Genomic DNA, 12,949 nt, shown 5'->3' with positions numbered 1-12,949 from the left:
GTTAGCTTGTTCTGACCTGAGCATCTTCTTAAATTTAGTATGTAGACACAAGCTTCTTAGGGAAAAAAAAAAGCACTGTTGATGAAGTCATTGCACATTTGTTAAAATTATAGCTTCCTTTTTCATAAATGTATTTTATGCGTCATTTAAATTTTTAAATTTACAACTTGTTAGTCATTGGTTTGTAAAGAACCATTCAGAGTTCTAGATTTATATAGTAATAAAACTACTCAGTTTTTCCAGCTTTTTTTGTCTAAGGAGCTTTTTGGAGGGCATGCTTTATTTTTATGTTTCTATTTATTTAAAATGCAACCATGTTTCATAGGAGACATCTATACATAGAAGATAATACAGTTGTAAAATGACTTAATGTTCTTTTACTGTTCCATTTGAATATTAGAAAGAATAATTTCTTTAGTGAATTTCAGTTGCATATAAATATTTATCATATTCAGTATTCCCCAAACGGGACTTTTATTATTAAAAATCTGATACAATGCTTAATTACTCAGAATATATTCCAATAATTTAAATTCTATTGAATATAATATTAAGTTATTTCTAAAAATACACACACATTAGGTAGTATAAACACCTATTTTTATCTATTCAGATCTTACTGGATTTCACACATAGTAGCCAACCCCTGCCAGCTCTCTGTGAACTCTCTGATTTAGTCATTTACATGGATTTATAATTATTCTGCATTTATGCAATCTGATTTTGATCAGATGTTTCTTTTTTCTATTAATGTAAGCTAATTGTAGCACAGCCGATTTTTCATTTTCCATTGTAAGAGAGGAAAGAGCACAGCATAAAAAATTATAATTTAAAAATAATTTTGAAATCTCAGTCAGGCGTATTTTTAATTTTTTTCTTCACTAAAAATTTCTGCAACCACCTTATTACTTCAAAAGTTTTTCAGTAATACACCTAACAAGAAGCCAAGTGGACAGCTTTTATTATTTCATTTTAGTTCATGAATCTGGTTTGTGTTAGAGGTGCTAAGAGTGAATGATTCATGACTAAAAGATGAGGGTGGCATGTGGGGGTGGTAAAAAGCAAAGTTTTAGATAATCCACATGCTGAATAATCCTTGAAAAACAGCACATGAAGAAAACATTTCACAGAATGCTTTTTATATTATTTGTCGCAGGAATATATTATTCTGACCAAAAAAAATGCTACTACAGAAAACATCATAATAAAATATTTGCGTATTCTGTCTGACCCAAATAATCTTATTTAATACTTTTAAGATTCTAATCCTTTTAAAGAATGAAGTGATTATTGAAATGTTCTGCAATCCCTTAGTTACAGTATTAGTATATTATGGGGTCTGTTATTATTATTTTTCAAAGATTTCATTTAAGTATAAGTCTTTATTGTATACCGTGTTTGCATTATAGTCATCTAAGAGAGATCTTTTAGCCCTACCATGTAGTTGAAATTGCCCTTAAGATTCGTCATATTTATAACATCAGTAAAAAATAATCAAAAGCAGCCTGGAGTAGTCTCCAGTGGTTGCAGTTAAATACCTCATCTCATTGCCTTACTGGAAACTTATATATTAATTTCTTTATGCTCCTTACCACTGATAGGTTGTCATGGGTTGTCATGGTGAAGAATGCATTTCACACAGTCTCCAGATTTTTAAAATTTCACTATCAGAAACGATTTTATCTTATAGAGTTCATTTTAAGAGTTTTTTAAGCTTATATTCCTTTGCAACCAATGTAATTTCTAAACCTTTTATCGGTTTTGTAGAGATACTTGGTTACAGCAAATGGTGTTACTAAATTTTTTCATAAAGTTCTTACAGACTCATGCAATTAGTAATGCTCATTAAATATTGTTAATTGTCACCAATGTTATTATAACGTCATTCATAGAACTTCCTTAGATCCATTTTGACACTTCATTTTGTCCTTAAAAAACCAAACATAACGGATATTAAGGAGGGCACTTGTGGTGAACACTGGGTGTTGTATGTAAGTGATGACTCAGTAAATTCTGCACCTGAAACTAATATTACACCATGTTTAAATAAACAAAAAGGGCAAAACTAAAAACACAAAACAAAAAACCCCAAAACTCTCTGAAGGTAATCTCAGAAATTTGTTGTCTTGCAGTTTGAGCTGTCTTAACACTTAAGCAGCTTTCCAAATGGCCACTCACCACGTGCAAAATGGTCAGGTGCCTTTTAAACATTAAATTCATTCATGTGATTGCTTCAATTGAGAATGTCCTGGGAGGAGAAAAGAGGAGACTGGATTGCAAAGCTGACTTAAATCCCTTACTGTTAAAACCTGATTATGTACGTTGACATTTTGCCCCACTGTTCAGCATTCCTTTTCAGTTCACGTCATGCTGAATTACAGGCAGATCATTGTTTTTAAAATATTTGGGAAAAGTCTATAGTACATTTTCTTAAATTGTAACAAGTTTGAAATGTAGTGTTTCCTGATGGAAAAATTCTGAGTATTCTAATGGCTTTTTAAAAAAATCATTTATTTGCTAGGTAAGTTCTCTTCTACGCTTTATGAGACTGGTGGCTGTGATATGTCACTTGTGAATTTTGAACCAGCAGCAAGAAGAGCATCCAATATCTGGTATGTGTGAAGTCATATTAGGAGAATGTATGTACTTGCATATATTTGCCATGTTTAAAGCTTTTAGTCCTTGAGATGGAAAAGTTATTTTGAAAACATTTGTTCACATTGGCTTAAATAATTTGTCACTGTGCATTTGTCTCCAAAGATTTAAGGTAGAATTTATTGTTCTGGAAGAAAGATAGCATTATTCTTAAAACAAAAGCTGTTATGTATTTTAAATATTAAATATTAAAAATTCCCTGTAGATCTTATAGTGGGGGGGGTGGTTTCCCACAATTTCAAATTTAACTATGGATTTTGTGCTACACACACGCACATGTGCGCGTGTTGCAAGATCAATAAAAAGCGTATTTAAAAAAGGCTTATTAGAAAAATACACAACTAAGTTCAAACCCATCAGTTCTCTTTGTGTAATTTAAAAATTTTATTTCTACATAAGGGTTTTGGTCAAGTATCTTTTTACATGATCATCTTTTCTTTTAAAATTTGTTTACCAGCTATAAGAAAGAGGAATTTCTTAAAATATGGGTCATATATTACATTTAGTTTCTTTTTTTTTTTTTTTAAAGATTTTATTTATTTATTTGAGACAGACAGAATGAGAGACAAAGAGCATGAGAGGGAGGAGGGTCAGAGGGAGAAGCAGACTCCCTGCCGAGCAGGGAGCCCGATGCGGGACTTGATCCTGGGACTCCAGGATCATGACCTGAGGCGAAGGCAGTCGCTTAACCAACTGAGCCACCCAGGCGCCCTACATTTAGTTTCTTTTCTCTCCTTCCCTTACGAAGAAATTACACTGTAAGATAAGGAAGAAGTTAGGAGAAAAGCAGATAAGAAATAGAAATCTTGAGCATGCAATCAGTTATATAACTTAGAATGTATTAAAGTTTTTTCTAAAATTTTAATCTTATTCACCTATTCATGTTGTTGCCTTGAAATCCATTATTAAGTGATTAGCTCACTTTTTTTTGCAGGGATCATTTGAATCCTATTTTAGGACTAATGTTTAATAATGGGACACACCTATTTAAATGTTACACATCTATGGGCAGTTCACTTATTTTTTTAAAGTTTTTAGGGGCCATTTAAAGCACTAGGATCTTGCAGTCACTTAGCTTAACTTGCTGGAGAGATAGAACACTTGCTAAGCTTCTTGAGTCCAGTTTCAGAACTGACCAAAAATTTGAGTGTTAGGTGATTTCCTAACAGTGGAAACAATAGAAAGATGGAGCAATGGAAACAATTATGTTTAATGTAATTTAAGATAAGAACAATTCCTTACACCATAAATGTGGTAAGGTGTCAAGTTTCAAAAATCTAAACTTGACTGTGGAAGCGGAATGGTCACATTCTAAGCTGTTATAGCTTAAATTTGTTGTGGCTCCAGGCAATATGTTAATTGCTTTCTTAAACCCATCTCACAAGAACTTTGTGATAAGAGGTACTATTATCCTATGTTACTTAGGTGGACACTGAAGTGTAAAAGGTTGGATAACTTTCCCAAATCTCATTTAGCTGATGAAGAGATTTGAATATAGATACTCTGGCCCAGAGGCTATGTTCTTAATCACATCTGTAGGAAAATGCGATTTTGTATTTTGAAGTACTTGGAAAAGTGAAGACAGTGTAAATGTCATATAATTGTTAAAAGATTTATTTTTCTTTCTATTCCTTGACAAGCTATTTAGTCCCTAAAGTTTTTTTCATTTTATTTTAGTGACACGGATTCTCATGTATCCAGTTCTACCTCAGTTCGATTTTATCCACATGATGTGGTAGGTTTTCCTTTATTTTTATAAAATGATGTACATTCAGATTAAGTAGCGACACAAATCAGAAAAGTTGAGGTTATGAAATACCAATTTTGTTGAAAACTATGGCAAAATCTCCTTTGCTGTTCCATAGTGGCTCTCTTCTTGTTAAGTCCTTTGTTAGGAAATAAATATAAAACACCATGAAGTTTCATAAGCTGTGTATGAATCAGTAATTATACTTTTGAGAATATGTAAAGGTCCATTTACTCACCAATGTCATAATCTGGTTGTGCCATCTTAAAACTTGACTTTGAAAATTTTGATTTTGAATATTATATTATCCAACTGTTAACTATTAGTTACTCATATACCAGTGTGTATGTGGGAAGCTTAGTGATGATATCGCTGTGTAAAAAATATACCATGTGAGGTACAGTGGGGATATTTTAAAAAGATAACAGAGCTTTTGCCCTCAAGCTGTATTTATTGCACTTAGAAAATACAAAAAAATTAAATTCTTTTTTTAACTTATCTTATTTAGATTCAATTAGTTAACATATAAAATGAAATTCTTATATGGAACACATAAATACATATAAATAAATGTAGTGCCAAAGGGGTTAATTATTAGTGGCTTCCTGAAGATGATTAGTTGTGAGCTGGCTTTTAAGACCATAGATGTGAGTTGGCACAGAACAATGGTTTTCAACATTTGGCAGTGTCTGAAAACACTTTTATTTGTCACAACTAGGGGAATGTTAACTGGTATCTAGTGAATGCGTAAAAGCCAGGGATACTATAAAACGTCCTACAGTGGACAGCACAACCCCCAGAGAAAGAATTATCTGACTGAAAATACCTGTAGTGCCAAGATTGAGAAACTCTGGCACAGAGGATAAGAAAAAAAGTGTTTGGGGAGGTACTTGTCAGTGCTAAGAGATAAAAATGGCTATGTTATTTATAGGAAGCAGATTTTCTTGACTATACCCACATATATGTTTGAAAAGTAAAGATTGTCTCTGCTTTTTTGCTGGAGTGTATTCCTGGAAACTTCATAGGAAAGCCAAAAATAGGGAAATGTTTTTTTGTTTGTTTTCTATGATTGAATAGTATGGGAACCTTGGGATAGTGAAATCCTGGCTAGGGCTGTGCTGGATAAGGGACACTTTAGACTCTTTCAGAGAAAGGGGAAACTGGTGAACTGTTGAGTGGATAAATTAAAGCTAAAAGAAATGTAATGTGGTAATTTCCTTATAGCCTCAGACGAGTAGCCTGCCAAAATGAAAGAAAAAAAGGGGGTGTAAGAGGGATTTGAAAACAACAGTGATAAGAGACTGTAGGAAGAAATGAGAGTTGAAGGCATTGAATCCAGTTCAGAGGAGCTTAGATTTAACTTGGTAGTGAGGTTCATAGCTTTGAGAAAAGGCCATAAATGTGGCAGGGAGAAGAGAAGCCACTAATGATTCACAGTGCATGATTTTAATGGATTCACTAGCTATACAATCATACAGTGTTAAGATTTCAAACACTTTTCCCAATACAGCTTTTCCAAAAGACCTATTGATTAATTTGCTTTAAGTTTACTTCCTATTATCACCTTTTGTAGTTTCTAATGATCATAAAATATCTGTAAGGAGTGTAGAGAATTAAGGGGACTTAGATAATCTGCAAGCTGATTGAGTAGCCCTTGAATCATGACTTAAGTCAAGATATTTAAGCCTTTCAGTGCTGACTTTCTTTTAGCTCTCTCTTCCGCAGATTCGATTGAACAGACTATTGACCATCGATACAGATTTGTTGGAGCAACAAGACATTGATCTAAGCCCTGACTTGGCAGCTACTTATGGTACAACAGAAGAAGCTGCTCAAAAGGTTAAACACTATTATCGCTTTTGGATCTTACCCCAGCTATGGATCGGCATTAACTTTGACAGACTCACACTTTTGGCCCTGTTTGATAGGTGAGAATACAGTGTGATATTAAAGATATGTGCAGATTTTATTTTTAAATTGAAATGTCCCTAATTACCACTTGGTTACCATTTTGGAAAATGTTTTCTATTTTGGTTCTTTTGAGATAAAATTTAAGTTAATAGTAAGGCTCCCAAACATTGACTCTCCTCAATCCATTAAAAACTTTTTTGTGGCAATTTTAATAAGTTTATACAAAAAAAAATCCTTTTTATCATCAATAAGAATCATGGAACTATACTTACAAGCCAGAAAATATGAAGTGTTAATAATCATAAGATTATAGGTAATATGACTCTAAATATGAAAGGTATAAGAGGGAACTTCTGTTTCCCTGTTCCGTAGTACTAGTCTTAATAATGAACAGTACTAGTAGTCTATTAAAACTTGGTGCTTCCTATTGACTGGAGTAACAAAGATTGGATTTCCTCCTATCTGAAACAACAAAAAAGAGACAAAATGCATGAACCAGTGGTTTTCAAGACATTGGAGATAAGAAAACAAAGGACAGTGATTCCTGAGAGATGGAAACACATTATGTGGGTCCTACAGTTGCCCCAGCTTACTGCCTTGAGAGAGTTCCCAGTCTTCCTTGCTGCCTCCGATACAGGGAGGAGGTACTGAAGTGGAGCCCAGCACACTTCCTGAGTTAGATGGAGCTATGAGTCTGGGGACACCCAACGCAGCTAGGACAGGATATCAGAGAGAGGACTGCTATTCACAGAGAGAACCTCAGAGTTCCACAGTGGGTCTCCACAACTCTTCAGCAGAGTACTGATAAGTGAATGTATGTGAAGAAACTACCTGAGGCCGGGGTAAGAATCATGTGAAAGAAATAGATGGACAGTGCCTGACACAGGGATAGGAATAGCGCCTATTCCCACCTATCTGATTGAAGAAACTCATAATTCATATTTTATGGTGCATTGTGTAGAGTACTCAGGAAAGTCTTGCCTTAAAAGTGGGGAATAATTAGCCCTAACAGGGGCACTGCTCCAGACCCAACAAACAAGTTACAAAAGCAAGACCTAAAATGATCAAACTGTTTCCAAGTAGCATAACAAAGTTTAAGATTTATAGAAATCTGAAAATTGTCACCACCTGGAGATTTTCCACAGTGGCATCCAATCAAAGGATTCACAATGACATCCAACCAAAGATTACCAAACATGCAAAGAAGCAGTAAAACATGATTTATGAGGGAAATAATCAAAACCAACCTGTAATTGTCACAGATGTTAGAATTAGCTGTCAAAGACGTTAAAACAAATATAATTATACTCTATATGTTAAAAAAGTAGAGACATGAAAGATATTTTAATTTATTTATTTTAGAGAGCAAGAGAGAGACAGCGTGCAAATGGGGGAAGGGGCAGCTCAATTAAATTAATAAACCTTTAGCCAGGCTGATTAGGGAAAAAAAAGAAGAGAAAAGATACAAATTGCTTATAACAGGAATGAGATAGGATATCACTACAGATTCTACTGGTGTTAAGTGGATAATAGGATATTATGATCAGCTGTATGTAAATAAATTTGACAATGGACAAATTTCTTGAAAGATAGAAATCATCATAGTTCATTCTGAAAGATACATTACCTTAATGGTACTATAGCTATTAAATAAGTGGAAATTGTAGTTAAACACCTGTCTATAAAGAAAACTCCAAGCCTAAATGGCATCAAAATAATATCCCAAATCAGTTAAGTAGAGAAATGGTAGGCTTTTCAACAAATGGTCTTGGGACCATTGGATTTTCATGTGAAAAAAAAAAAAAACTTTTATACTTACATTGCACCGTTTATAAAATTATGAAAATTAACTCAAAATGGATCATAGGTCTAAGTGTGAAATCTAAAGCAATAAAATTCCTAGAACAAAACAAAACATATTAGGAGAAAGTTTTTGTGACCTTGGGTTAGGCAAAATTTTATAGATGTGATACCAAAAACAACAAATGAAGTTGATAAACTGAATTCATCAAAATTAAAAACTAACAAAAGCCTAAGGAGAGCATACATTCAGTGATGAGAACTACAGACCGTATGTAATATGGCAGAACTGCCGAGGATCATGGAAACATCTGGACTTCTCCAACTGCCATAGAAAAACAAATGAGAATACCAGTTACTGATTTGAGAGTACTATTGACTTGTTTTCATCTGAGAGGACTATAAAATGAACTAGTACAGAGATGTTTGTGAATTTTCTTAGGCCAATTGATGATTATAAACAGGGCATTGACTTAATAAAAAAAGTTAATAAAAAATTTTATGATTATAAAAATAATTCTTTACCTATTCTAGAAAATTTAAATATGTATAGGAAGATTTTAAGACAAGAAGAGGCCAACCATAATTCTACCCAGAGAGAACCAGTATTAGTCGTATCATTTTGATATATTGTCTTTTTTTAACCCATATGTATATGCTTTTAAATAACAACTTGTATCTTCCTGTACATACAGTTTTGTGTTCTGCTTTCTTTGTATAGCAAATATACTGAGTATGTTCCCATGTCAGTAAATGTTTTTTAAAAACAAGACTTTTAGCAAGTATCTAACATTTTATGAATAAAATTTCCCCAACAAGTAATGAGATAGATTCTTATTTTTTGGTATGACATATAAAAATCATCTTCATTGCTATATGTAATATCTGGGTCATCATATTGTTTAATTTAGTCAGTTTAATGAAATATAGAACGGTCTCAGCAGCTTTGATAGAGGCAACATTGATGGTTTTTATTACTGCCTTCATTTTCAATATATGTCCTATCCGTATTTAAGTAATTCTAGTAAATTAGTTCTGAGATTATTTCAGGTGATTTCAGGATGAGGAAAATGAAATCACTTGGTATCAAAATTTGGTTACAAACTTTGTCATATAAAATAACTTTCCATTTTGATTTTCTAGAAATTGTTTTGAGATTTTGTTTTTTAAATGTGTTTCTTTGCATATCTCCTTTTATTTGCTATTCAAGTTAGTTATTAAGCAACAAATGTTACAGAAAAGCAGATGTTAAAGAAGAGTAAACTTTTGAAATAGAAATTAAAACCAATATTATGTCTTATAATTAGAACTTCACTTACTGTAGCATGCTTTATCTGCACATAAGGTTTTGTGTTAATTTTCCGTATAAACTGGTTTCTTTTTCAGTATCCTCCGAAACCTTATTCAAAACCAGTACCAAAAAGCATGTCAGCAAGCATAGTATGAACTTCTTCATGATGTCTTCCCTTTTTTCACTCTAATTTTTTATATTGATGATATACTTACTCATAAATTTTTCTGTCTACAGAAATCGTGAGATTCTGGAAAATGTGTTAGCTGTCATCCTGGCTATTCTTGTGGCTTTTTTGGGATCTATTCTTCTCATACAAGGCTTCTTCAGAGATATCTGGGTCTTCCAGTTCTGCCTAGTGATAGCCAGCTGTCAATACTCACTACTTAAGGTACCAGCATCTCTCTTCTTTTCAGACTAGGGAATAATATTTGTGTTAAAAGGCAGAGGTTTTGTATCATTCATTGCATTATAGTAAGATGTTAATTTTTAGATTTATTTTCCCTAGATGTTTACATTAGATTGGATAGGGAACAAAAGGGACATATAAACTTTAAAAAATAATGGTATGTAAATGAAGCTTCCTAAGAACTATTTTGGGGGGGGTGGTATTAAAAGAAAGTATTTGGGCATTTGTTAAAAATGAGAATTAACATTCTTGAAATTCATTTAAAAAGTATGAACATCAGCTCTCCCAGTCCCATATTTTAAGTCTTCTATTTTGTAGATTGAATTTATTAAAATCCATCATTGTTTGGATATAGTAATGTCAAGACTAGTATATATATTCTTTGGGACACTGGAAGCAGAAGATTGGTATCCCTTTGCTATTTAAACAGTAGTTCTGAAATGCCAAATGTTACTAATTTTAAGCTTTCTAAAAATGAAAAAATCAAATACCTCATTTTTCACCTTCCATGCAAAATCAGTATGGACTGTTAATGTGGACTGTTTCCTTTTCTTCTGAGCTAGTAAAAACCCTTGCTTGTATTGGTTATTTGCCCAATATATACTAACATGCAGAACTCTCCCCAATCCTGAAAACTGTTTGGTTCTGTTTATACTGTTTGCTGTCCTTTCTCTATTTATAGATAGACATCCAGAAAAACCACTTGTGTCAACTCCATTTCTTTCCATTTCTTCAAGACTCATCCATACTTTTTACCTCATTTGCAGTACTGAAACTACAGTCTTTTTGGGCTAATAATCTCTAATTGCCAGATCTATGTCCTTTTTCATTCTTCTTTGTGAGTGCTGTATCATTTAGTACCTATGAATACTGTCTTCTATTTTTATATTATCCTCATTTTTGATCTGTGACTTTATGCTACCCTGATGATTATCCTAACTTTTCAGATAACTTTAATTTCCTTTGTTGATGCCTCTTTGGTCTTTGGACTACTTCTTAGTTTATAAGAATTTTTTAGGATTTTTATCTGGCCCTCTTTTCAGCTTTCAACTCCTTGCCAGTGAAGTCACCCTCTTTTATTACTTTATTTGTTGTCCCTATGTATGAATCATGTCCAGATTTATATCTCAAAGTCTTCGTCATTCTCACAAGCTTTAGTCCTATATACCTAACAGGCAGTTCGGCACATTTTAAAAATACCATATCATCATCTTCTGATAAATATTTTTCTTTCCCAGTTCCTTTGCTTTTTACGGTGGTATACTGACTCAAAATCCTAAAGCCTCTCTGTTCCTTACTTCTCGACCCCTAATAACAAGTAACCAGGTCCCTTTGATTAAATTTGGTGATTCTCTGTCAAAATTTCTGGCCTTTATTCTTTCTATTCCAACCACTATAATCCATCTCTTTATTGCCTTAAACTACTTAAATTCATTCCTTTGCTTCAGTGTCTCTTGTCCTGTTAACTTTGTCTACTGTTTTCAGGTTAATCTGGTTAGATATGGAAAGATAAAAGGTGACTGAGATTTAAAAAATTTTTTTTTTTAGATTTAAAATACCTAGTTGAGGGATGCCTGGGTGGCTCAGATGGTTAAGCGTCTGCCTTCGGCTCAGGTCATGATCCCAGGGTCCTGGGATTGAGTCCTGCATCGGGCTCCTTGCTTGGCAGGAAGCCTGCTTCTCCCCCTGCCTGCTGCTCCCCATGCTTATGCGTGCTCTCTCTCTAATAAATAAACAAACTCTTTAAAAAAATAAAAAAAATAAAAAATCTAGTTGACTAGAAGAATGGTAATAACCATAAACAGAAGTAAGAAAGACTGGACCAGAAGCTTTTAGAGGTCAGATGTTGGAATTGAGTTTAGAGCTTACCTGGTCTCCTATCCAGCCAAGGGCCACATGCCAGACTCACTGAGCTTGGTCCATCCTAGAGTTGTAGGGTGATGATAGACCATCCTAATGAAATTGTTTGGTCTGCTGTTAGAAATAAACTGGAACTTGGGAGAAAAGTCATGATTTGGGAAGTGGCCGCAAAATACCTTTTGAACAGTTGATAAAATCTCTTATAGGGAGACAGCTTAACTTGATGATTTTGATGTGAAAATACAGATAATAGATTTAATACAAATACTATTGAATTGTTTAGTAAGCTTGAAATTTGTGGGCTGAACTAGAATTCTTCTTATAAACTAACCCGTATTTTGTGCGTTTCGTGAATGGAGTGGTATCATGTAAGAAAGCATTCTACCGTAACTATACTTACATGTAATAATGAGCCGGAGTAAGATGGACTGTCTACCATATGCCATTTCAGAAGTGTAAGCTATTTGTGAATTTTTATTTAACCATAATCTTAAGAGTCAGGAAAGATTTGAGATCTCTTTAATATCACAGTGACACCAGTGTCTGGAATTTCATCTTCTCTAATCTTCTCTTATTTTAACAGGCTTAACGTAGGTCATTTCTTAGCTGTGGCATATTTTACTTGAAATTATTTCAGGCATTTTGAAAGTTGCTTATAAAGTTATGAGGACCTCAGTAGTGTAATCTATCTTTTGTTTCATTTTTAGAGTGTTCAGCCAGATTCTTCTTCTCCCAGACATGTAAGTCACTCTGATATGCATGTAACTTATAATTCCCTAACATTCATCAAAACCTTCTTTTGGTCGTATGTCAGATTGAATTAAGATTTATGTTGTTATTTTCTTATCTAAGTTTTGACGCTCTACTAGAGAGATGATTTATTAGCATGAAATAAAATGATATTGTAATTGTGGACTCTTAAATCTCAGTTGGAAATGAGCATAATAATTCATTTTCTGACATCCTGTTTCAGGAGGAGGTTATCAAGTAGACATAGTTCATATAAACTCATAGTTACTTAATAACTTGTATTTAATAAAGTTTGAAGAATAAATCATGAGTAAGTATTGAAAAATAGAATTTTCAAGTAGGGAGAACTGTATATTATTTTGCTTAGGTAATCATTAAGAGCAAGAATAAAGAAGTAATAAATTGATCTGGTGTTTAGACCTATGGACCCTAAGGAGATCAAAACCTTATTATTCACTTTGTGACTTTGGAAAGAGTATTAGCTGCTAAACAGTATTTTTTGTGAAGTATGATCCAATTTTTTTCT

At 33.3% G+C, this 12,949-nt stretch overlaps 1 protein-coding gene across 1 annotated transcript in view; it reads left to right on the top strand.

The window, feature by feature from the left end:
- PCNX1 (pecanex 1) overlaps window positions 1–12,949 on the top strand; it is a 124,317-nt gene that overhangs the window by 78,753 nt on the left and 32,615 nt on the right. Inside the window, exons 9-13 of the mRNA XM_081829749.1 lie at window positions 2,522–2,612; window positions 4,333–4,390; window positions 6,113–6,330; window positions 9,642–9,795; window positions 12,381–12,490. Coding sequence (XP_081685875.1) covers window positions 2,522–2,612; window positions 4,333–4,390; window positions 6,113–6,330; window positions 9,642–9,795; window positions 12,381–12,490 — 631 coding nt within the window. The remainder of the gene's footprint in view (window positions 1–2,521; window positions 2,613–4,332; window positions 4,391–6,112; window positions 6,331–9,641; window positions 9,796–12,380; window positions 12,491–12,949) is intronic.

This window comes from Leptonychotes weddellii, chromosome 9, assembly GCF_054177405.1.
Source record: "Leptonychotes weddellii isolate Sample4059 chromosome 9, ASM5417740v2, whole genome shotgun sequence".
Classification (NCBI taxonomy): domain Eukaryota; kingdom Metazoa; phylum Chordata; class Mammalia; order Carnivora; family Phocidae; genus Leptonychotes; species Leptonychotes weddellii.
The sequence above is the reverse complement of the archived record's forward strand: the minus strand, read 5'-3'. Positions and strand labels throughout refer to the sequence as shown.